Source organism: Meleagris gallopavo, chromosome 4 (assembly GCF_905368555.1).
Source record: "Meleagris gallopavo chromosome 4, MGAL_WU_HG_1.1, whole genome shotgun sequence".
Classification (NCBI taxonomy): Eukaryota; Metazoa; Chordata; class Aves; order Galliformes; family Phasianidae; genus Meleagris; species Meleagris gallopavo.
The window spans coordinates 41,578,433-41,604,380 of record NC_139407.1 but is presented as its reverse complement, the minus strand read 5'-3'; the positions used below and the strand labels follow the sequence as shown (position 1 = coordinate 41,604,380).

Below are 25,948 nucleotides of genomic sequence, written 5' to 3'. Positions count from 1 at the left end.
TGGTCTTGAGTTTTAACAATAAAGACAGGCATTACCAAATACTGAGCACTATGATCATCAGTGGGGCTGAAAACTTAGGCACCTGTTGCATATGTAATAAATCAGCAGTGTCATCTGAAACAGAAGCCAGATGGCCTGCATCTGGCCTAACTACTGTTGCACCTTTAAACCAAGGTGGCTGCACCCAGCTCACCTGTTGGTAATGGTCTGCTATGGTGCTCTTATGGAGGGTGGCAGTTGGCAGAGTCAAAACTCAGTTCAGCAATATTCTAGTGTCTGGGAATGTTTTCTGGGTTTTTTGTACTGATACAGCTGTAAACCTTTTGAATGTAGAAGAGGCATTTTTAATAAAACCTGAGACCAGTATGATTTTGGTGTTAAGTCAGTTGTAGTTGAGCAGCCTTACAAATATGGGACTTTCTTCACATTCTTTAAATGAATACTTTGTGTTGAAGTTTCGCCTAACGTGTACTCCAGTTTGTTACTTCATTTGTGTACATCATAAATATCAGTATGTACAAAAATTTAATTTCACTCAAGTTAATTTGAAGTAAACAAACAGAACCTAAATTTTCCTTAAATACAGTAGAAAATTGGAAATTATTCCAACCATGCTGCTGTCAGAGCCATCCGGTGACTGTCTGTTCTGTTTGTTCTGAATCGTTACAGATCTATTAGTTAGTTTATAGGTCCATGAACACTATTAACAGCAAAAGTATTGACCAAATGTTTTTCTAAGAAAACTGTGAAACAGGAGATTAAAAACTGTGATTGATGAAGTGATGTTCATAGTCAGGAGAGAATATTCCTAGTGTGTTTGATATGGTGGACTGTGAGAAGTGCTTTAAAATTTAGTCTGCTTATATTTGGCAATGACATTTTCTGCTTAGTTTCTGTCCACAGATACAGTCTCATCAGCACACAGCTTTTGACATTATAATTCCTTATGTGAATCTTTTGACTAGATCAAAATGAGAAGTAAATGGGAAAAAGACTTCTTCCTAAGAGGGGTTTCACATAGTGTTTTCTCTTTGCAAAGTTCAGTGGTTCTTTCCTCTCTTTGAAGAGATAAACACCTTGTAATCCAACTATTTCTAAATACTAAATGGTTGCAGTCTTTTTGCACAAGAAATTCTTGCTCTAGTTGGTTGAGATGCTGATGTTAGTGAAGCTCCAAGTGCAGACTAATTTCCCAAGTATCTATTTAGCTTCTCAGAAGTTTTACACCTCACACACACAATTCTGCACTTCCAGGTTACGTTGTTTGCCGAACTTCTTTTAAGTGATTTGCCCTTACAGCTAAATTCTTTCAGTGATTGAACTATAAATGTACCAGAGTCAGAATTTTTAAGGTTATTCCAATGCAGTTTGTTCAAAATGAAACAAAACCTTCTAGAATTATTACTAGATTCTATAGATTCTAATTTAGAATTAAGTTCTTAGGCCTATGGTGTTGAACTGGAAGGTTATTTCTTTAATAAGAGGCCATGTCAGCACTTCAGTTAGCCATTTAGATCTAAAAGGTGACTGTAGTATATGTGCACTAGAGATTTGGGTGAAATTCGAGATGAGAGTAAGAGAAGTTTCTCATAATCAAAGGCTTTATGCAGGATATTCCTTGGATTCTGGAATTGCTTTATCAGTCAGTTGCCACATTGACATTTGGAATTCAAGTGCAAATTATTAAACTCATCCTTGGAAAAATAATACGAGGGCAAACATCCTTTATTTATTGAATAATCTATGATCAAAGCTCTTAAAGGAATTAAAGTGATTTTTTTTGAATTTGTGATAATGTCTTTTATGTATTAATGGGATTAAAGAGTATGGATTTTTTTTTTCCTTGAAAAATGTTGTCATTGTTATTAAAAACAAGCACACAGAACTGTCCTTGCTGTGGAAACAGTAAGCAGCTTAGGTAAGAGATGCAGAAAGACATTCTCTTGGCTTTCCATGCAAGAGGCGTTTACTAAATAATTTTAAAGAATATTATAAAAAGGAGTGGGAGGGGCAAGTAGAGATTAATTTGATAGATGTTTCATCTAGAAAGATATTTCAGCACATTTATCTGTTCAGTGTTTTTTCAGTATTATGTTTATTTTGTACTTTAACTGGGCCTTTCCTCCCTTTGATATTGAATTGGTAAAGAATAGCAATTGTAGAACAGGTTGAGTTCGTATAAATGGGATGACATATTTTCATTTCAGCTCTTCCTCTGGCAGTCTTGCCTTTTGCAGGAGAGCCCTTAAACTCCTCCAGAAGAAACATTTTGTTGTGGCAGTAAATAATGAAGCCAGTTATATTACCCACACCCATCCTATCTTTTATTCTGTGATAGTCAGGCATGCAGTAAATGGAACAGAGCTGAAACCCTAGCTCAGTCTGCACAATGAAAGAGACAATTGCATCTGTTTTGTGTGGGACATTTAAATCAAGGAGGCATATTTATGGTGGCTGATTATAGATATCTTAAAAATAGCCTACACTGTTTTAGAAAGGGATATTATTTTCTTCTTTCTAGGTAATGATACCTGATGGTTTGGATGTGCTCAGTATCATCTCGAAAATAACAGCGAAGATTACACAGTGGAAGATATATGTGGCTTCACTCTGTTATTATGGCACTTCACTTTGGTGGCCTTGAGCCAAACTTGGGCTATTCTTCAAGAAACAAATTATGTTAAAAAAAAAAAAAAAAAAAAAGGCAAAATAAAACACCCCCTCCCCCAAATTTGTATTCTTCAGCTATAATAATTTGAGTTCAAAAACATTTGTTTAAAATTTCATGCGACTAAAATATATTTTCCACTCATTTGTTATGGTTTTAATAGTGAGGCATTTGGCACAAATAGCTGTAACAGCAGCTTACTATTGTCTTTAAATATTTTTTAGTGTTAAGGAAAATTGAAAAACTTAAAACTTTTTTTTTTTTTTTTTTTAAGAAGCGTAGAACCAGCTAAATACAATTTGTGTCTGTTCGAATAACTGGAATTTAGATTTGGAAATTGCTGTCAACTAGAGTGAAGACCAATCCAAAGTTCTCTGCTATCCAAAAAGCAATCCAGGAAGCTTTTCCCTAAGAGATAACTGTGGGTGTGTGTTGTATTGCTTTATTGCTGGAACCAGCAGCCTGGCTGCCTGGCGCCTACATTTAGTCATGTCCACGTTCTGAAGGGATTGTCTGGTTAACCTGTAATCGAGGCTACATTTTGCAGCTTTGCACTACTGTACTTAAGGTCTAATTGTGTTCATTCAGGCTAAGGTCTGGCAGTGAAGGTGCCACTGGGTTAATTTGTGGGATGATTCTCATACGTTTAGGCTTCTGATCAGACGAGTCACATGTGCTAGAGCTAAGCAGGGCATTTGAAGCTAATGTTGAATTTCAGTTAAGCAGAGATTAAGAAGGCCTAGATTTGGAGCAGGGTCAGGTTCTATCTGTCCTGGAGCTAGCTGATAACCTCCCTTTTTTTTTTTTTAGTCTTTGAAGGAAATTATGATTTGCATTTGTAACAGTGTTAAATCACTAAGTGCTATTTGGTTGTTAATGTTACTTTTAGAATGTGTCTTGGGAAGAATCTAAATTAGTTTTAGACAAACATATTCATGATGTGTTTTGCTGTGGCTGGGGGATCTTCCAAAGCAGTTTGGAAGTTTTCTTAGGTATCCTGCTGAGCAAAGCATTACCTCAGAGTGACCAAACAGAGATTCCATACAATCCCTACCTCTTCTCCTGCTGAAAGTGAAGGATTGTTTTGTTGTGAAAGGTGCTGAGTGGGCTACAATTTGGTTCTATGAAAGCAGAGCTGCCTAAGGGCTGCCTCTCTGTAGGAGATGAGCCCAGGCTGAGACACATGTGGTCTTAGGGATTACCTTATAAACAGCAATCAGTTCAGACAGCAGAGTACATATTAAGGGCCTATTAACTTGTTTAGGCTTCTCTTTGACTTGAAAAGCTCTTGTGAGAGAGGAATAATAGAAGTGTAGGGTTGCCAGAAGCTATGGAAGGTGCATCTTGCCATATAGCTGTTGGTACATCTGTTGAGTTGGGGATTTATTTCCTACTAAGCATCTGCTTAGCTTTTGAAGTACATATTAAGGTCAAAAGTGAGGAGCTCGAAAATGATTACATAATGTTTATTCTTTTCTTTGAAGATTTTAAACTTTCATCATACAGCATTTGGACATATTTAACAAAGGACCAGCCTACATGAATACTTGGCAAACTTCCACAACTTATAACATGTGGTAGTTGCAGCTTTAAATCTTGGGTCTAAAAATACTTTTGGCCTTGCTGCAACTATGGTTTGTGGGTCCGTTTTACAATCTATGTATAATTCTTGTTAAGTCTGTGACTTGATTGCTTTAGTCATCTGAATGTGACCAAGAAGGAGTTTCTTTGGTACTCAACAAAAATAAAAAATAAAAACCTCTAGCTTTCCAGTGTCATCAAAGACTGAATTTTGGAAAAAGAATCTAGCAACAGACTGTAAGGTAATTTTCCTATTTAGAAAGCAAGCTTCCCCAAACTCTGTGTTATTCGTATTTCTAATAGCTGCTTCTATTTAACTGCAATTTATTTGTGAACCAGGATAAATTGATACATTCACATTCCTTGTAAAGAGCTGACTGCCAAGCTGGTGGATACAAGTGGTCTTGACCTACCTACCAGTAGTAACACTGTTTGAGCTCTTTCTGCTTACAGTTGTATATCTGTGCAGAGTTGTTATTGAGGCATCACTGATACTAGAAATGCATATACTTTTTAGAATAATCTTCACTGACAAGGATTGGTTCAAAAACCTGCACGTACAGTAAATCAAGCTTTTGAGTACTTACACAATAGACTGTTTTTGCTAATGTTAAAAGTCTGAAACCACCTCTATACAGGAAATAAAGAAGTCCTGCGATTATTTTTGTCCATATTTGTGTAGAAATTCTTACTGAATCTAAGAATTAGAGGATTTTACATTTTGAGAATTTTTATATGATGAAGTATAGGTAACAAAACCTTCTCATTTTAGTGTAATGGTAAATGTGCCTGAATGTTACAGAATTGCTGCAATTGTATGGATGAAGAAATGAAGAATTTGTAGCCTAAGCGCTAAGAATGAATACAGGCTTCACGTGTTGCCTGTAGTCCTACTGATATTTATGCACAGAGGGGGTTCTTGGTAGCACAACTTGAAAAACTTGCAGTATTAAGAAGCTTATGATAGAATGTATGAATGGAGAATGTATGTGAATTTTTACAAAAATTCTTTTACGTTAATAATAATCTCCACAATTTCTTCAAAGCTACAAAAGTGATGTGAGTAGCTTTCTCAGTGGGAATACATCTCCTTTCTACAGATTTTGCTTTTCCCCCAGATCCTTTGTGTGTAGATTTGCCAGGACAGGGTATATCCTGTTTCTATGAAAATTAGAGATTGCTGTCTAATGATAAGGGCTTAATCTGCAACGAATCAGACATGTGGAAACTTCTGTCTATGGAATTTTCTGTTTGATCTGAGAGGAATGCCCTTGCTGTGCCCTTCCTGTAATGAAAGCAAGGTAAAGTGAATCAAAGTGATTCTAGATAAGATTGGAATGTGTTCATTGGTTATGCATCTATTATATTTGGTGTTACAATTCTGGCTGTATGTATTTTACTGCTTCAGAGATTAATAGCATAGTTCTTACTTTTAAATATACCTTTTTTCTTCTGTTTTATTAAATAACTGTTTTTTAATTGATACAATTCCTGAGCAAATTACTCAGCTTTGAACCTGGGAAGCATCACAAAGACAGATATTATTAACAAAATATTGAACATCCTGTGATAATACAGCAGGTTCATTTTTACTGTAAATAATGTCGCCCTGTTCACTAAATCCTCTATGTTAAAGATGGTTTTTTTTGTTTTGTGTGTGTGTGTAGCATTGTGAAGAACGGCTAACAGTTTCTCCCCCAAACCTTTTTACTCGAACAGTTAATGATTAACAAATGTCCAGCTGCCTGTGCAAGGAATGTTAATTACTTTGGGTGGGGAGAAGAGGTGACTGCCTTTGCATAAGGAAGTCTGATACCGTAGTTCACTTTAAAGATAGTTTAAGGGAGTAATATAGTACCAATTTCAGCAGATTAGTCAGAAATGTGACTCTCTTCAATATATCTCTCTTCAGGATGTACTTCCACACCTATGCTACTAGCTAGTACAGGTAATATTTTTGGTTGCTAGGGTTTGTGGAGAACACCTTAAAGTAAAAAGCATATAGAAAGGGATTGCTTTTACATATGGGGAAAACATGACTCTGAGGGGAAAAAAATATGAATCTAACCAGTTCATAATTCTCCCTAGGTCATAACGCTTTCAGTTAGCTTTCCAAAGGGAAGCTTATGTTAAGTGAGAACAGAAGCCCGGAGATTAAGAACTGTGCTTGCAAATATTAAAAAATATCATAGAATGAGCATTTCTCAATCACCCTTCTTGCTTAAAAAATACTTACAATGAACTCTGACATTTTGGACTTAGCTCTATCTGTCCCAAAGATGGTAACAGAAGAAAGATCTAGTGAGTCGGCATGGAAGAATGTTTTCTTTAAAATAATATGAAAACAAAGAAAAATACAGGTGTTACTGTGTTAGTGAAAGATGAGCTGTGAGGTTGTCATTGGCACAAGTGACAAGTCAATTCTGATATGAACAGTTTAATAATAAGAGAATGATGATGGGAGAGAGAACAAGATCTCTCCAAATTTAATCCATATAATCTGCACTAAATATTAACCTAGTAGGGGATGATAGGAGCAAATGGAGTTAGAAACATACGTCTGTAATTCCAAGGATGATTAAAAATACCTTTGAAATTTTTTTTGCTCACTCAAATTAAGCACAAGAATTGCTAGCATTTTTGTGAACTGTCTTGCACAAAAATGAACATTTGGGAAGGTCACGTGATATAACTCTACTTCTAGTTTCTGCAAATTCTATGAATTTCTTTAAGCAGGAACATAATGTATTCTGTGTCCACATGGTATATCAGATACATACAGTATTGATGTTCTTTCCTTAACACTGTATGTTAGCGTAGCAAAAGTTGATCCAGTTTTAATTGCCACAGAGTAACAGTGAATCTTGTTATTTGACCAAGAATTACACGCTTGCATTCACATCATTCATTCTTTTTGATGTTTTTACTAAAGGTCCAGAGTTATCTTCAATGAAAAATGTTTTCATGGGGAGTAACTAATGGAGGTTTCCAGCAGAAATTCTAACAGAGTTGCTTTCTGGTCTGTTCATCTAAATCCTTGTAGGTTCTATTTTTAAGCAACAAATATGGAGCAAATGAAACCTACCAATTATTATTTTTCTAGTAGTTAATATGCCTTAGCTTCTGGTATCTTCTGTAATTTTTCTTTCCTTCCAGATAGTTTCAAATATAACTGTGCAGGCAGTTATCCATTATTTATGTAAAGGGGGGAAAAAAAAACAACAAAAAACAACCACCAGGGAACTTGCAAATAAGTAAGCTTGACATCTGAGAAGTCATTTCTAATTTTCTAGGTGCATCTTTCCTTTTTAGATGTTAAATATTGATTCTTCAGTATACTTGTGATGTTTTACTTAAATGTGGAGGATTTCTCGTCTTCTTGTTACGATACTTATCACTGAAGAAAATGAATTTTTCTTTAAAATCTTTTCTAATTTCTTCATCTTCATGATTTGCCTATCCTGAAGTTTGTATTTGTGCATAAACAAACAATGGCTTCTTGTTTATTTTGATTCATGTGCAAAGGCAAATAATGTAGAATTCGTACAACAAGTACTTATTGGTGTGGACTCTTCTCTGGATACATGAGTAGAAATAAAGTAAATAAATAAGTGGACGATTTGAAGGTTAACAAAATGGTGTGTCACAGAACAAGGACAGATGTCTTTTGATGTCACTGAGTCCTGGATACTTTGATCTCATGACTTCATTGATTTCTTTGTTCTCTTCACTCCCATACCCACAGATACACCAGCTCCTTATTGTACAGACAAATCTGCTTGGGAACAGTGTTTCTGTTGGCAGTTATTAAGTGCTGTTGTGTATATAGCTACCAGGTGCAATAACGTGAACAGCAGTAGCAACCTGGCTTGCAGTTTTTCACAGCATGCTGCTTGCCTTTTCATATGTATCAGTGTCCTTTCTTGCTCAGACCTGCTTGGGGAACTGTCAGTGTTCACCAGCAGTTTCTGCACCTGAAAATAGTCTGGAGACTGAAAGCTTGAAGCAAAATTGCAGTAGTCCAGCATAAATTAATATAGCTAACATGCATGTGCTGAAATATCAGTTTTGCTGTGAAGCAAAATGACCAGTGTTGCCATGAAGCACAGCTGTAATTGCTTCTTGCTACACAATGGGACTGCTCTGTCAAGCTTGTTGGGCTTTCAAAATGACTTTTATGGAAGGTATATGAGGTAGGCTGTAACTGTTCAAGCTGAAATCAAGAAAGGAAGCTGAGAAAAATGCTCAGTATGTAGGAAAAAGATTCTTGGGATACCTGGAATAATCTTCTTTATTTAGGGCAGTCATTGAACTTTGATATTTACAGACAAAAAGTGAATATACTTATTTCAGAACTGCCCAGGTATTTTAATAGTTTGCAGAGGACTAAACAACTCCATCCTTCTGGATCAACAAATTAGTTTCTATACAATTAAACACATTGCTCTGGTGTGTAATTGCCTTCCCTGTGAGTCTCATTATTATTATTATTTTTTTTTTTTTTGTAGCCTCTTCTTCTGCCTAAGGGGGACCCAGGTTAATCTGTCAACTCCAGTTAGTCTTGAAATTCCTGAGGCCATTTGCAGAGGAATTTCCCCTTCAGAGGTTCCCCACTTCCCAGTTAAATTTATTGGAGTGGTAATATAACTACTCACTTTGTCAACAATTCCTTAGAACTAGAAAAGCTGATGGTTAAGATTTACTGAGTGAAGCTGCAGTTCTTAAGTACTTGCTTATTCATTTGTGTGAGTATATGTACAAATTCTTATAAACATACCAGCTTAAATACCTTTTGCATTTCTTCTACACTTGCAAGTATACACACTCAAAAAAATTTGACTATCTTCTTTACTGCTCTGACTAAACAAATACGAGGCCTGTTGTACAACTCTTCTGTTATTTCTTAATTTCAGACAGCTTCCACCATAATTCTACAACTGCATGACCAAGAATTAAAAGAGTAGGATTTAAGGTGAATAATGTAGCTGCTATTATTCCAAATTTTTTTTTGCTTAAACGTAGTTACATAGTCATCATAAAATTGAAGTAATTGTATTTCTTGGGACACAGAAGCCAATTGTCTAGCTGGAGGCAAGAATCCTGAGTAAGGGATAACTGGACCTGTTTTACATCAGATTTTTGCAAACTTTGTTCATCCAGCAGAGTGAGATGATGCTTTTGTGGGTACTGAAAGCAGTGTTTGGCACAGAATCTGCTGGCAGTTTGTTCTGTTTTCACTAATACTCCATAAACCTGTTGTAACTCTGATGTAGCTTCCATAGTGGAGTCATGTTTTTCAACGTTTTCTTTCAGATGTTAATAACAAAGCTTGTTTTCAAGCTTCCTTTCTCTTCAAAGAACTATAGTTTTTATGTGGTTGTATTACAGTAATTTTTCCAGTTGTCAGAGAAGTTAACATTTAATCCCCTAATGCTGGAGCAGAGGGTGGTATGTTCCTCTACACTGAGTCTCAGCAACATGGAACTTTCCTCTTATAACAATTACAGTGCCTGTCCGAAACATACAAATGGTCTAGCTGAAAGAAATAAGCTGGAGCTATTAAAATAACCGTAAATGAGGCTGACAATAGGCGCTGTCTGCCATTGTCCCAAAAGAGTTTCTGAACTGGAAGTAATCAGTTGAGTTCTAAGGCAACCCCATCAGGGATCTTCTAATTGCAGAAATTCCCCCTCACCACCCCATGACTTCCTGAAAGTTCAATCTTTGTGGACCTTAGTGTATTATTACTCCTAGCCCAGAGTACGTAGTATCAAATCATAATTTCTGTTTGTAATCTTTTACATAGGTAATTTTAAGAACATGTTTTTAGAACTTTTTTCCCCTTTATAACCAGACTAAGTACTGTTTTCAGTTCATTTGACTTGTTTTTGCACAAATGTACTGAGAGCTATGTGGCAGGAATTGCAAGCCAACATATTGCAAGGTCTAATTATTTATAACTCTTTCTTTTGGACCCTAATTTGTTCTAGTTTGCCAGCTTCACTGGGATGTGCAAAACCTGTTTTCTTAATGGTGTAAAATACATTCTGTGTTTGCTGCAGAGTTTTAACTGTGCATATCTTTTCTCCTAGCTCTTTGTACTATCTTTAGGTGCTTGGTTAACTGATAGCTGCTCTTAGCTATTGGTCATTCTGTATTTCTATTTTCAAATATCTGTATCTATCTTGTTTGTAAGCTGCATGTGGTGAAAATCAGTTGTGACCCTTTTTCTCCCCTTAACACAATTCAAATTACTGCCATCTGTTCGGAGTGCAGAAGTGATGCATAAACTGTTCTGTCCTTTAAGTTTTATGTCAAGGCCTGGGTTTGACCATATGCTGGGCTTGTCTGGATGCCAAGTTTTTGTCCCAGAATATTTTTTTTACTATGAATGCATTGGTAATTTCTATGCATTTGCGAAGGTGAGTGCCAACTTTGACATGACACTAATAATGTTTGACTATCCCAACAGGTAGTCTCTGTTGTTGCATTAGTGTCATGCAGAAATGGTTTTATTTTTAATACAGTAGGGTTACATCATGGAATTCGGGAGTTTTGTACACTTGTACTCATATCAGAATTACTTAAGTTAATTGGATTTGGTTATACCTTTTGTTACATGTAAGTTCAGTGGACTTAAATTTGAGATGCAAACTAGTTCAGAATTCTGAAATCAGAACTTTAATGATTTTGTGACAAAAATCGTAACATTTACTATGATTCAGGCTTACGTTCAATTTTGCTTTGTTCTGATAAAATCTCAGATCCGTTCTAGTGCTGATTATAATGCTTTCTGTATCATAAGTTCTGTGTACTTTGGAGACCTGAAAGATCTACTGAGATGTTCTTTCCCTTTAACCTCTCTGAACTTCCAGTAACTGGTCCCCAGGAAGAGAGCAAGCATTGGTGGACATGACTTGCTTGACATTCTTGCAGCTCCACAGGGAAATGTCATCTACCAGTTAAAGAACTTGAGCAAATTCATTGCAGTTACATCAGCTTGCTAATACTGCTAGTGAGAACTTATTTGAAACTTCATAAGCAGTGATTTATGATAGAAAATGAGCCATTTGTCCTTGGAACAGTAACAGAGTTGCTTTCCATTTAACACTGCTGTCTAAGCATGATTTTTCAGCTGCTAGTATACAAGACACAACATGAAATGAAAAGAGCTTTCTATTTCAAAGAACTATAAATACGGACTTTTCATTCAGTTTTCTGGGTCTGCCTTTATAAAAAGTGACAAGAGACTTGTGATTCCAGTTTATTTATATTAATTTTAGCTTATTTTCAGTGGTTTTATTCCCTAGCAATTCCTGGGAGAGGTTTTTTTCAGACAGTTCTCTGAAGCAAAAATTGTAAGCCTTACTTTGTCATTATTTGTCTTCAGTAACCTATAAAGAACTAGTAGTTATAAAAAAGAAAAAACATGGTTTAAAAAAATGGAGTAACATCACTGTATGGAAACTTATCAGAAATAAACATGTAAAATATGGAGATGTAACAAGCTGTAAATACTAAAGAAAGTAATTATAGGGATGATAGTTGCTAGTGGGTATTACTTAAGGACCTTCAGGGTGCACATGAAAACCTTAACTCTGTAGGCTGCAAACATAACTTTTTGCGAAAATTTTCAAGGTTTGTTGATTGGGAACATTGGCTTTTTTGTTGTTTGTTTGTTTGTTTAAATTATTGTTATTATTGCTATTCCAAGAACATTGAAGTAGGGCTAACCAAGGTACTTATGGAAGGTAACATCATAATGTTACTTAAAAGAGAAATCAGAATGTAACTTGAGGTTCAGCTTTACTCAGGCAAAATAGAAGAATCTCTGAGTTGTTGAAAAGAAATAATGAAGCTATTTCAAACTAAACAGAGTTCTTAACAACGCATATTCATATTCCTCAGGTATATTTGCAAACAAGTAATTTGAATTCTTCATGAGTTATGCAAAATGCAATATTGAAGGCTTGTTGCTAGGTTACAGTCTTGCTGTGTGCTTAATTAGATGCTCTTGGAGAAGAGAGAAAAGCAGTGAACTCTCTCGTTCATGTATGAGTCAAAGCCAAGCAGAAGCTGCTCACCCTTTCTCCTTTTCCTTAGAGCTGCAACCAAGGATTATTTGTATTCTGAAACAATACAGTGTAGCTTGTAGTGTGATTCAGATGCAAGAAGTCTGATATGTGAAGCATTCACGTTGTCAGTGATAAGTTTTAAATTGCTCTGAAGTTCAAGAGTAAATCATTTTTCTCTCAGTGGCTGTTGCACTTCTGTAGAAGCATAAACAAGTAATGCTTTCTGTTCTAAGTGCGTGTGTGAAGCAGGTAAGAAGGGCTAGCACTTTTCCAGCTCTGTTTATTTATCAAAATAGTTCTCCTAAAAGACAGAGATTGTGTATCTTTTTTAAAAGTTCACTCTGCCAGCCACAGGTCTTTAGTATTTCACGACTCAGAGTGCAGAGCCTCTCCTGGCATGTTGCCATGTTTATACAGTGGACGAGCTGACATTTCACTTCTGCAAAAGGAATCTCATTCCATTCCTTCTAAAGAAGGAGATTGTTTCAAGTTCACAGGATGGAGATTTTGGTCTTTTCAACTGACATTTTAAGTGCTGACTAGTTCCTTGTCTCTGTGACAGGGCATATGTGAAATCTTCAGTGCTTTAGGGCAGTTGATTTACTTAATATAAAGACCAATGTTTTATTGTGATGTCTTTGTTTTGGCATGTTAAATCATTATTATTTGTCTGATCAAATAATATTAAATTTTATTGGCATTGGATTCTGTTTTAGAAGAACTGTAGTCTTGGGGCTCAGTTGTTCCTCACAGTTTGGTGCTTGGTAGGGGCCTGAATTACAGCAGCCACAGAGAAAGTACAGGGTTTTTTACTTGGGAATTCAGTGTGTTCCCTATTTCAAAACCTTTTTCTTTGCAGAGTGGTAGAATGCCCTATGGTGCATGACGCTGCTTGGCAGTATGTATGGCTGTACTTGGCTACTTCATGGTGTTTCCCAGTGTCTGACTATGGTGATGGCCAGAGGTTATCTGGTCCATCAGAAATATAGATAAACTGACTGGAAGACTTTTTAAAAATTGTTTTAAAATTGGAAAGAAACTGAGATATGTCACTTGTCATAATTAGTACTAGAATCACAATGTATACCAGGTACTACAGACTGGCATAATTAGTATGCTCCAGTCTTCTGTGAGTTTGTGCTGTAGCTGTTAATGTTCGTGGGTTGGTTTTTTTTTTTTTTTGTACCCTCCCAAGTAACTGTGTGAAGAGGGGAGGAAACGTGTATTATACAGTATTGCACTTGCCAGTTGTCCTGCTTTGACTATATCTCTAGAAGTTACTCAAGGGGAAGTGAAGGACAAAAGAGTATGGACAGTTCTCTTTGAGTCCTCTAGGGACTGCTGGGAAGCAAATAAGCACTGTGTCATCTATACCAGATGCTGTTCCTTTATTATTATTATTATTATTATTTCTATCAGATCTGCTACAACCTCTGAATTTATACAGTCTGATGTGATGTATTTCATTGTTTTAAAGCAACTCTGCAAAGTTTCACAGAAGTTAAAGCAGAAATTTGACCAAAAGACCTGTGGACTTCTGGAAGATGGGATTCTTTGCACCCTTGTCTGCATAAAAAATTGATTTCATAAATACCAGTAACTTTCTGGAAAATAGATGCAGCCTATACAGATGCAGGAGAGATTCAGGTGGTAAGCAGCAGTATGTGCTAAGCTGTTTATCACCTCTCATTCTATTTTTAATTGAAAAGATCGTATAGACCTTAGTGCTAACTTGTATTCCAGTGATTTATAGTTTGGTCAGACCTCAGGACAAAGTTACAGACTGTGTTGTACAGGCTGCTGCCACTGAGGGACAGTATGCCTCTGGTTGCAACAATGTGCATCTGCTTACTTGTGAGTCTTTAGCCTGTATTGGTCATTCATTGATGGTCATATTTGATCAAAATCTGTGTTTTAACCTGTTGTTAAAATATTTTCCTTTTTACCCTGGAGATGTCTTTTAAAGCATCTGAAGAAGGTTTTTGCTTGGCCCAGCTTATTAGAATTCTGATTAGTTAAGTTTGTAATCAGATTTCAAGAACTGTGTTCCAGGCCAGGGATTTCTCTTACTTTGTTTTAGCTGTCATTCCCAGGGCAAATTTGACTAAACTGCATTTTCATGCTTTGCTGAGAAATGATTGCAGGTTTTGATTTCCATTACAGAATCATTAATATTGTTAATGAGAGTTCTCATGGATAAGCACACTTAAGGAGGATCATCCCTTGGAATTGGGGGTATTACAGTTTGAGCGTTTGTTAATTAGATAGAATTGGCTTACGCAAGACTATCAGATTTGAGATGGATTTATATGTTTATTTTTGTTTTAAGAGTGACTTTGGTTATAGTGATTTGGGCTATGGGATTAAAATTGGAAGTAGTGTTGGTTTCTGGCAAGGTTGGGTTTAATGTTCCAGTCTTAGCTCAGTTGCCATGTTCTTAAACCAGCCTCTTACTGACTTCTGTCTTGCTTGTATTCTATTGTATTTGTTCGGGACTTTCACCTTCTTTTAATGAAATCAATAGAAAAACCCTATTGCATCAAATGGTAACAATAGCTAGTCTAAAATTTTAGATATATGAAGATTGTGAAGTCAGTTCTGATGCTGTCTTGTAGATGACTGAGAAACATTTCATCAGAGCTCTTTTGTTCTCCCCTATGGTGGTTAATGACTGATGAATAAAAATATTTTTATCTAAGCACCTGAAAAGCTTAAAGATTGCATATCTAGCGAAGTGAAAATATTTTTGGAATATTCATTTCATCATATTTTATGACAAATAATATTTACAGGTCTTAGGGATTGCCATGTATGTTGAAGGTTCTCTACTGGTGCTCTGTGGGAGATTTATCTACTTGTCTTGCTACATAAAAAGCAAATGGTTTATAAAAGTTAAGATTACCAATTTGCCTCAGCATAGAGAATGGGAAATTTGCTGACTAAAGATTTTTCTTTGAATGGGAGAAGAGTTAGAGAAAGAGCCTCCAACATACTGAATACATAATAGAAATACTTAAGTTGTATTCCCTAAATGTGCTTTCTGCCATTGGAAGAAAAAAGTGAAAATACTTCTTAGAAGCCAAATCATGCTGCTGAAATTGATGATGCTGATTAGCATCTTGCTGGTACCTAAAGGCTCTGGCTGAGCGCAAGATTAAAACAAATGAACTCTTTCTTGGATTGATTTTATTATTTTTTTGATGTTTGAGTTCCCATCAGTTTTCTGTTCTCTGTCTTGAGAACGCTAGAGCTAGAAGCCAGTGACTTTGTGAATTCCATGAGTATTGGCTTTCATAGCTTCGTGCTGTAGAAGCATGAAAAAATATAAAAATAGGCTGCTGTAAGTCAAAGCTTGCAAAAGGACTAAGTTGGTAGACCAGTAATACTTTAAGAACTAGTTCTCGATCTGTGAGTGGGCAGAAGTATCATCATCATAGTGAAAAGAAAAAAAAAATAATCTTCTTTGTTCTTATATTTTTTAAAAGGTACACTACTGAAGTTTACATACATTTGTATTCATTGTTGTTGCATAGAAGTTAAAGATGAAGCTGCAAGTGTTCCTATAGGCAAAATCAGGAATGATTTAGTGTTAAACTTGCTGAAGCAGGAATGACTTCAATCGAAGTAATGAGAAAAGGATGGTGTTTTGTAATGGCTGATGTAAGGTCAGCTTGTACGTTAGTTAGAGAGGGGAAAAAAATCCACATTCATGCTTTCTGGCAAAAGTGCTCGTGCAAGACCTGAAGAAATTCGGTTTTGGTACTCAGTGACTGCCCCCACCCTGTACAACCTCTGCCCAGGTTTGTGCACTGGCTCAGTACCCTGCTCCATTTTGTTGCTGGGCAGCAGCAAAATGAGGAGAGCTGAGTCGCTGATAGTGCACTCATCCCATCCCTGTCTGCTCTGGGAGCTGTGAGTAATGTGGGAGAAATATACATGGGGAGCTCCACCACTCCTCAGCAGGTGAGCACAGAGGGGAAACTCTTTGACATGGCTTTTGTACTGGAGGAATGTTATCTTGAGTCTTCATTCATAATATTGTCACAATAATCCCCTTACTATGCGTAATGTCGAATAAATTTTCCAGCTTGCATACACAGCTGTCCAGTACATCTGCTTTAAACTGTAAGTAGGATGAATGGTGATTATTATTATTACTTTTTTTTTTTTTTAAAGTAGGCTTCATCTCTAGGAAAAGTTTGTTCAGGAATTAATCTGTTAATAAGCATTAAATGTAAACAGTTACATAGGCATATTTTGCATGTCTGAATGTTCATAAAATGTTTTGTCTAGTTGTTTTTTTCTTGTAGTTTGGGATTGTAATGAGCAGAGCATACAGAAAAAATTGTTCATCTAATAGGTGTATTTGTTGAGTGAGAAACATGATAAAAATGGGAGAGTAATTTTAGTGAAAAACGTTTCATGTTGTTTCTATTCATGCAGGTAGTATGGGTGGCCCTGTAGAAAATGGGAAATGTTTGAGAATTAGAGCTTCTCTATTGGGTAAACATTAGTGTAATATGATTTATTCAGTGGTCTGGTGATCAGACAGATGACAGACCTTTCATTGGCCATTTCTGCAAAAGTCAGTATAAAATATACAGCAATAGCACCAGACATGCAAGTCTAATTTGAAATGATAAATGAAGTGATAAATAAAGCTGGCCACGTTTACTCTGTTGTACAGCACTGCCTTTTCATCCACATAATGTTTTTACATATTTCTTCTTGAAATACTTGTTTTGGTGTTGTACTCTTTATTTGTCTCCCCCTTTGCCCTTTTTGGGTATGGACTCTTGAAATGTGACAATTTGGAAAGGCAAAATTGGTCCGATTTGTTTGTTTATTTATTTATTTATTTATTTGACTTGAGGTAGGCTTAGATAACTAAGGTAGTAGAAACTGCAGATGCCAGTTGGGAAGATTGCAGGAGTGCTCCATTACCACGAGTCTCCCTTCCTGTTTCTTTAAAATCAGACAAAGCTATCTTAAAATGAATCTGCCACTTCTGCTGTAGATAGTGTTAGGAATGCAGTACAGGTGTAAAATGATAATGGTTGCTCAGTGCAGCACATAATCATGCCCACTGTGTTCTGCACAGATCACAAGCAACAGAGCAGCATTAATGGGAGCCCTGCTAAGAGGGAATTACAACAGCCAGTCTGGTGTTTGGTAGGACATGAAGGTTTTACAAAATGTTCTGGGGCATGCAGGGAATCTGTCCATATTGAAGCTGAAATGCTTTTGTGCCATATCCAGCATTAGGTTTACAGTTGAGGCCAGAATAATTCACATGTGCTTTTACTACCAGGCAAGTCTTCTGGCTGAAGCAGAGACTGCAAAAGGTGCAGTGTAGAGTTACAAAAACAGAATCCACATAACAGGGTGCTCAAGACTGCATCTTCTTTTTTGAAAGAGCAGATTTATGGTGTCCTATTTAAATTTACTCTTTACATTAGCATGAGAAACTGTGCAAGTAGCCACAGCACAAACCTAGTGGCTTTAGTGAATTTATTTTTTTATAACAAGACTGCCATAAAAAATTACAAATTCTGAGGAGGAGAGATTGGGACTGTAAGATGTAAGTGTCCTTAAAATGAACGACTAGATCTGTTTTCTGGTGTTCATCTGCAAAGAAGGAAATTACAAAGCCATCAGTTTGCTTTCAAGAAAGCTGTTATAGACTGTGTAATGCCTGTATATTTTCAAATTGCAGTATTACCTGCCCCTCCTTTTTATCCCAGTTCCGGTTTGAGACTATACAAAAGCAATTTCCACACTGACACCTGGTGGTAGTTCTGTAATGCTGTGTTGCTGCAAATGCTATACACGGCTGTACTGCAGGTTTAGGTATTAGCTGCTATGCCCTACAGCCCTTCTGAAATCTTATTGACAGCTTAAAATGTAGGATGATTGACATCAAACCTTTATGCTGCTTCCCACAGAGCAAGGAAAGTAATGAGCAAAGGAGTGATTCCTCAATATTTATCTTATTTTGCTGTGCTTAAATATTGCATAATAAAAAAGTCTCTGCAGTGCATGGAACTAAATAATTACAGTTAGTTTCTTTCCTGAGGAATTATTGTAGAAGTGTAGTGGCATAGTTTATTGAAGTCCTGTTTTACTGACTATATGTACGTTGCGGAGAGTAGATTAGCTCAAGACAAGGGCCGCATCACATCATATGAATATATCTAGAGTCCTGGAGCCATGATATTTTGACTCATCTGGGCTCCTCTACTAATTAGGCCTGCTGTGTATGAGTATGATAAATAAATTAACTAGAGCCATGACAGAGCCTTTCAAGATGAGCACAGCAAATGGCTGCAAGGTATTACTCTGCCCATATCCTATTATGTATCAGGTTCAGTAGCTTCCATTTAGAAAACATCTCAGATAGGGCAACATGTAAGAACAACTGGATCAAGAAAAGAAAAATGCAAGCTTCTATGGTGTCTTGGCTCTATGAACACATATTAACCCCTAGTCAAATTCATGCCACGTCATTACTTCTTTATATATAACACGTTATGAGCATACTTCATAGAGAAAGATGTTTTTAAAAGTAGATCTGAGTTTCCTTAACTGAGTTTCCTAGCGGATAAAAACTTAAGTCCCTCATGATTTATTTAGTTTTGGTTCAGACTAATTCCAGCGTGAGGTTTGTGAATTCTCTAGCTGTTCTTAAATTAAAGTTCATTTTATGAATGTAAAATTGAGCTAAGTGTTGCTTTTTATTGACAAAGTAATGGCAGACAGTGGTTGGTCTTAATGATATGAAGATTAATTTCAGATCTAACTTTTCTTTGAGATTTCAGTGTGAACCTGAATAGTTACACATATTATGAAAATTCAGTTAAGTAATTTAGACCTGTAGATAAGAATATTTTACATTTAAGTAGCTGCTCTTTAATATGCATAATGGTAAACAGTTCAAGAGTTTGGCATCCAAATCAGTTTAATGTGGTATAAAATTAATTATAATCAATGATGAATAAAGAGGGGAATTCAAGTCCCAAAGGACTGCAAATTATTCATTACGTTTTATCTTTTAGGCAAAATAGCTTTTTTGAATAGTATTAATTGATCTAATAAATCTCAAAGAATGGTAGTATACTGTTTAATTTCTGTAATACATAATTGCTGAAAACTGCTGTAGTGATTTTATTTTTGTGATTTCAGGTTAGTTTTCATGTTTGTGTCTGTATATTATCTGAGTTTGTAGTATCAATGTCAGTTCTTTTGAACTTTCTGATTTTTGTCCGTGGTGGGTGTTTTGTGTTTTGTTTTTTTTTTGTTTTTTTTTTTTTTTTTTTTTAAACTTGTTTTTTTCTCCATTTCTACACACTTCTGTGTATTGATCATTTTCTCTTTCTTTCTCTTCCGGTTAAACAGGCATTATAGAGACTGCTGATCACCTGGATCGTGAGACTACTTCACATTACTGGTTGACCGTTTATGCAACAGACCAAGGTGTTGTGCCTTTATCATCTTTCATTGAAATCTACATAGAAGTTGGGGATGTTAACGATAATGCTCCTCAGACAACAGAACCAGTTTATTACCCAGAAGTCATGGAAAACTCACCTAAAGATGTATCTGTCATTCAAATTGAGGCATTTGATCCGGATTCTAGCTCAAGTGAAAAACTAACATACAAGATTACAAGTGGAAATCCACAGGGATTCTTTTCAATAAACTCCAAAACTGGTAAGTACAATACAGTATTTTAAATATGAGTGAATCAATGTTTTTTAAAAAATTCATGAAATGGGCAAGATTATGTCTCTGGCTTAACGTTGTTACCAGGCCTCAGGTAGTTGTGGAGATAACTGCTAACTTTGTATCAGTAAATGATACAAATCAGTAAGTGTATCTGAGAGTGAAACAGTTTGTTCAGAGTATTTGACTTCTGCTCCCTGCCCCTTTTTGAAGTGGTTTTGAAGTAGTATCAGAGTAACTCAGGTTTAGACTGGTCAATGTCCATTTGGATTTGTAGTGCAGTAAATATGCTCTTGGAATTTTTTAGCTTACTTTATCCAAATTGTTTTTAGCAATCTGTGTCTTCCAGTTTGCATGCACAATTTTTAAACCAGTTCCTCTCCCTGTCCCCTTGTCAACGGTTTACGGGCTGGTTTGGCCCAGTTCTGTGACTAGCGGGGTGGAGGGATCCGTGGATCTGCGCCTCCAGAAAAAGGGAAATGGGGAACCCCAAAATAATTGAAAACAGCAGCAACAATCTGAGGTGAAACAAACTAGTTTACTAAATATAGTATCAGCAAAACATAATGACGGAGAGAGAGTGTGTCTGAAAGGTGGATAGGCCTCACCACAATGCTGAGGTGAGAAGTGCAGTCCTGTTGAGCCATTGAAGAAAAGCAGACAGAGAAGAGCAGACGGAGAAGCACAGGCGAAGAAGAGAACATCAGGTGACCTTGCCAGGAATTATATCTCCTCGCTGACTGCAAAGCCCCCTGGGGAAATGTAGTTCTTCTTCTCCTGTGGATAGGCACCCGGAACTTGAGCATCAGCAATTAAACCCCCAGTGCATTACATGATGCTATGATATGGAATATTGATAACTGAAAATCATAAAACCATTATACCCCTCCAGTTAATGTTAGACAAGACAGTGAAAGCCATTTATTTATTGCATGTTATTTACACACATCTTCCCTAATATTAAAGAAGAGGTACCTGGGTAGGTAGGGCACAGCTTATCTTTTTATATGTTGCACTTACTGCCTATGTTGAGTACAAATTACAGGAGAAATACAGAAATTTCTCAGAATCCAGAGATTTTTAGACTAAAGGCTCTGGGTGGAAAGGCAGAAAAAAGCCACGTTCATTTAGCTGTTGCTCATTCATGGTTAGAATTTCAGGAGATTTAAATGAGCAACAAAACCCTATGAGTGAGAAGCATGTTTTGAAGATTGAGTTTACACTAGACTTCATTATGTTTCATGGTTTTAGCTCAAACTGTAAAAGAATTGCATGCTATATAAGCTGCTGTTGCTGCGTCAGCAAAGCTCTTGAGTGCAAACACAGGTATATTGTTAGGAATTTTTATTTTTAACAATAATTTCTTTGTCAGTGTGTTCTGCATCTGCTCGTGAGACATTGCCAACGGGCATGCAGGGAAATAACAAAAGCAAAAAAAGGTCTTTAGCATAGTTAAGGCTTATAGCTACTATATTGATAGAAATGTTTGTTTTACTACAAAGGCAACCTGGAGATGTAAAACAAGAACAATTCAAAACTAGTGTCCTAAAGTGAGTGCAGTAACTAACTATTTTTATTTCTCTTTCCTTCTGTGTTCACACATGATCTGAAATGAATTTTTTTCTGATCATCCTATGTACTACCATTCCTTTCTTTCTGTTTTTGCAAAGTACTATTGCCTATTACTTTGATGATCCTTGTCTCAAAATATTTATTTAAAAATAGCAGAAGTAGCCTGAGAGTTACCTGGAAAAAACTGACTGGCTTTGGTGCTCAAACTCCAAGTGAACATAAGCTCTGCATAGATTTACACTTTAGTATATAATTGCCCAACTGCTGTGGGGTGTCATGTACTTACTTTTTCAATACCATGTTGTTTTTTTACTCTTTGCTCTGATCCTTTCATCTCATCTCCTGCTTTCCATATAATTGTGTAATGTTTCCCATGCTTTTTGTATGGACACTTGCATGTCTGCCTCATTATAGTTTTGAGGTGAAAAAGCATCTTTATTTTTTGTATAGGAAAAAAAATCTGTTCAGGAGAAGATAGACTTATCTTCAGATTGTGTTCATAGTTTTTCACATCAGTATAGTACTGCTGATCCCACTTATGTTAAAAAGTGAGCTTAAGGGAGTTTGCACACTAGATGTTGAGGTAATGAAGAATACTTAATAGAGTGCTAATAAAGATTTTCTGTCAAATGAGTTTCTCACCTGCCTTTATTATGGCACTGTACTGTAGAATTAAGCTAAGTGATCCAGAGGACTTCTCTCAGGTCCATGTTAAAAGGGAAAAACAAATGAAAATAAATAAGCCATTAATTAATTAAGCCAGAGTATAAGTACTGAAAAATAAATTTCTCTAATTTACATTCAGCAGAGGGGAAAATGTTGTATTTAAAGACAATTAAAATCACACTGGTAGGTAAATTCCCTGATATCTCTTATTGTTAAAATTATAATGCTAGACAGACCAAGATAATAAACGTAGAGAGGAGGGAAAGAGAACAGGTGGATGGACAGAGGAGAATCCTCTTGCTGTTTTCTGTTGTGTTCCCACAGTATGCTGAAGTAAGCTCAATGAAAACTAAGTAGCTAGCTCAAGTGTATTGTCTTCATACTATATAGGACATTGTGTTTCATGTCATCTAATGGTCAGTATTCTTTTTCCTTGTATGTGTTTGGTTTGAAGCTATGAATCTGCCATAGATACTGATGTAGTCAAAGTTCTTTTTGATCACTGGGGTTATCAGGTTTCTTACTTCCCAAGTCTCTCATCTGTCTACTGAAAATCAGATGTGTTTCACCCAAATAGATCTTATTAGTGGTAAAAGCGCTTTCACTAGGACTCTTAAGGAGCTTAAAAATCACTTTAAAAAACATCTGTTGTTGTAGTTGTAACACAATTATTTTATCTCCTTCCATTAACTAGAATAGAATATGTTTGACTAGATTTAGTGAGAACAAATCCTGTCTCATTTGCTTTTTGCAAATATGTCACCCTTTTGGAGCTTGGAAGCTATCATGCTCTAAGGTATTTGTGAGAAGATGAGAAACCTTCACAGGGTCCCAGGTTTCCCTTCCAGTCAAACAGGAGGTAGAGCTGGAATGTGGATTAAGTTGTTAACTGTATACCATTATAACATTGGAAGTGGCAGTGTAAAAGAGTTAAACATGTGTTGTGTTTATTGCTTTGGTTGCCTGTGCAGCCCCAGAGACAAATTGAGGACTGCAATGGCATTCAGTCCAAGTAAAGGAAAGATGAGTGTTTGGATTCTTAAAATACATGGTCAGGGACTAAAAATACATCTCAGCTGATATTATGGTGTTGTCTTTTCTCTGTGTCAAGGATCCATCTTCTTCTGTCTTTTATAGAATTTAACACTATGGTGCATGGCTAGAGCTCTCACCCACTAGAGTAATAGAGATTATAAATAGCAATAACCTACAGATAATTTATGTCAAGTAAAATATGTTCTCTGCGTGTAGCTAGTTCATTTCTAGCATTTCTAGCATCTAAACTGTGTGTGACTGCCTTTGTGCAACATGCCTAAATTTTAGATGGAGAAATTGACACGAATCTGTGTAGAGAATAGTTTATCTTTCACAGGAAGTTTTCATGAAAAGAACTATTGATTAACTGATCTGTTACCAAAAAAAAACAAAAACAAAAACAAACAAAAAAAAAACCTGCTGCTTGCCTAAGTGTTATCATCTGTCTGTATTCTTCTTAGAGTGATCTGTTTCAGAGTATCCAGTAAATCTTCATTGGCACTTGAAAATATCTTTATTATTTTAAGTACTTATAAATAACTTCATTGAAAATAAACATTGCTACGCTTGTTTTTTTTTTTTTTGCATGCAGAAGTGATATTTCACTTTTTGAAACATATAATAGGACATTGTATGACATTTTGTAATCTTCAGATATTCTTGGCCTTCAATTAAAGCAAATATTTTCTTTAGTTTGGGAGTTCCCATATAATGGAGAGGAAAAAAAAAGATGCTGTACCACGCAAGCTGCCCAAGTGTAAGAAAAATAGTCACCATAATATTGTTTCTAGGAAAGAACTAGAACATAAATGAATTTCACGACTTTCATTATCAACTTGAACAACTGTGGATGAGTCTGTGGATTCTCCATCATTGGAGCTATTCAAAGTTGAGTTGAATGGGGGCTTTGAGCAACTTCTCCCTGCCCACGATAGCAGGACTGGGTGAGACCTAAGAGTGGACTCTAACCCAGACTATTCAGTGATTCTATGTAAGTTATAGTAGAAATTTATTTAACTTCTTGTGGAATAGCTTATAATTATACATGGAAGGAATTGACAAAAATTAGAGATCCAAGTCATTTTAATGCGTTTGGATATAAATAGTTGGAATTGACAGAAACTGAAATCTATTCAGAACTCACATGCTGGGACTAAAAAGCTTAGTCTTACCTCTTTAAACTGGAGTTTAAAAGAACGGAGTATCAGGAAAGATTTGCTTTTCTAGAACCCTCTTTTAGTGATCTAAAGCAAAGGATTATGTAACAGTAAATATTTTCTATTATTTGTTCGTCAGCACTCAGTGTATGCTTCTTTTTATGGTATGTATAATAGAAAGTAGTTCAGTAATTTTTTACTGTTGATTGCGGATGTGACTTTTGCTTGTGAGGTTTTTTTTGTTTGTTTGTTTTCACTTTTTACATTCTGTAATTGCCTTCTAGGAAGGTCACAAGTACTTGAATCAGTGGAATTCTTCTGGCCTAACACTGCATCTGTTTTCATTTGGATTTTATTGTTTTGCCATGTCATTATTTGTAAGATGGCTACTCCTCAGTGATACAGGCTTTGTCGTATTAATGCAGCAAGGATTGCTGAGATAAGGAGTCTGAAAGAAGCCTGTATTGCTTTCTTGTAGGTGGTAATATTTGCAACGCAATGGCAAAGCAAAAGGAGTTCCAAATTCTCCTCAGTATCTCTGAGCAAGAGCTAATCAGGAGCTACAGAGAGAATCATAGGTATCATAGAGATAGGAGGGAAAACCCTTGCATATTTTTTTTTATTAACTTGTCCTGTAACCGTTTTTTTTATTACCTTCTGGTCTTCTGAAATAAATTTTCTTTTGCCAAATTGATATGCTTCCTTCCACTCCCCTAGGACGTATGCTATATTTATTGTACTGAGTAGATTTGACTTGGGGAAAGAACAGTAAATAACATTTTCTCTAGTAACCATCCCTCGCTTCAGAAGTTGAAAACAATAATGGCAAATTAGGCAGGAAGCTACTGAATGTTGTGTCATGTAAGAACTTGGGATCAGATTTGCAGAAATGCTGAGAGCAAAAGCATAACTTCATATGCCTTGATATGAGAATTGGTACATAGCTTCAAAAATTAGGCTTGAATTCATAACGTGGACACGAATTTAACCAAATTAATTTTGAGTGCTTATTTCACAATACTTCAATTTTGCAGGTATAAAACAGGAATAATTGCTCTACCTAATTGCATGGGAGCGTTGTGATATATCCCAATTCGTATTTATGAAGAACTTGCTTTGTATCATCTCGAGAATTCCACAGTCATTCCTCTAAGGAAATTAGTAATCCGGTGGTACAGGAGTTAGGCCATTTAAATAAGGCCTTCTTACATCGGGGATTTGTACACAAACACTGAGTGATTACCCATTTTGGAATCTACTGTATCCTGCACTCTGTCCCTTAATATATACATACAAGAAAGTGAAATTAATATTTGGTCATATTAATGTATTTTGCATAGGATTTAATATTACTTGATTCAACTTTTGCTCTTAATTTTTTTCTATGTTCTCTTTTAACATCTGGTGTTTCTGAAAATACTTATACTAAAGTGATCCTGTGGCAACTTAGAATTGTGGTAGTTTGCTTCCTT

The 25,948-nt window shown here is 36.0% G+C and overlaps 1 protein-coding gene across 4 annotated transcripts in view; it reads left to right on the top strand.

Moving 5' to 3' along the window:
- FAT1 (FAT atypical cadherin 1) overlaps positions 1-25,948 on the top strand; it is a 103,128-nt gene that overhangs the window by 15,061 nt on the left and 62,119 nt on the right. For all 4 annotated transcript variants that reach the window (XM_085223039.1, XM_085223038.1, XM_085223036.1 and 1 more), the window contains exon 3: positions 19,720-20,034. In XM_085223039.1, coding sequence (XP_085079165.1) covers positions 19,720-20,034 — 315 coding nt within the window. The remainder of the gene's footprint in view (positions 1-19,719; positions 20,035-25,948) is intronic.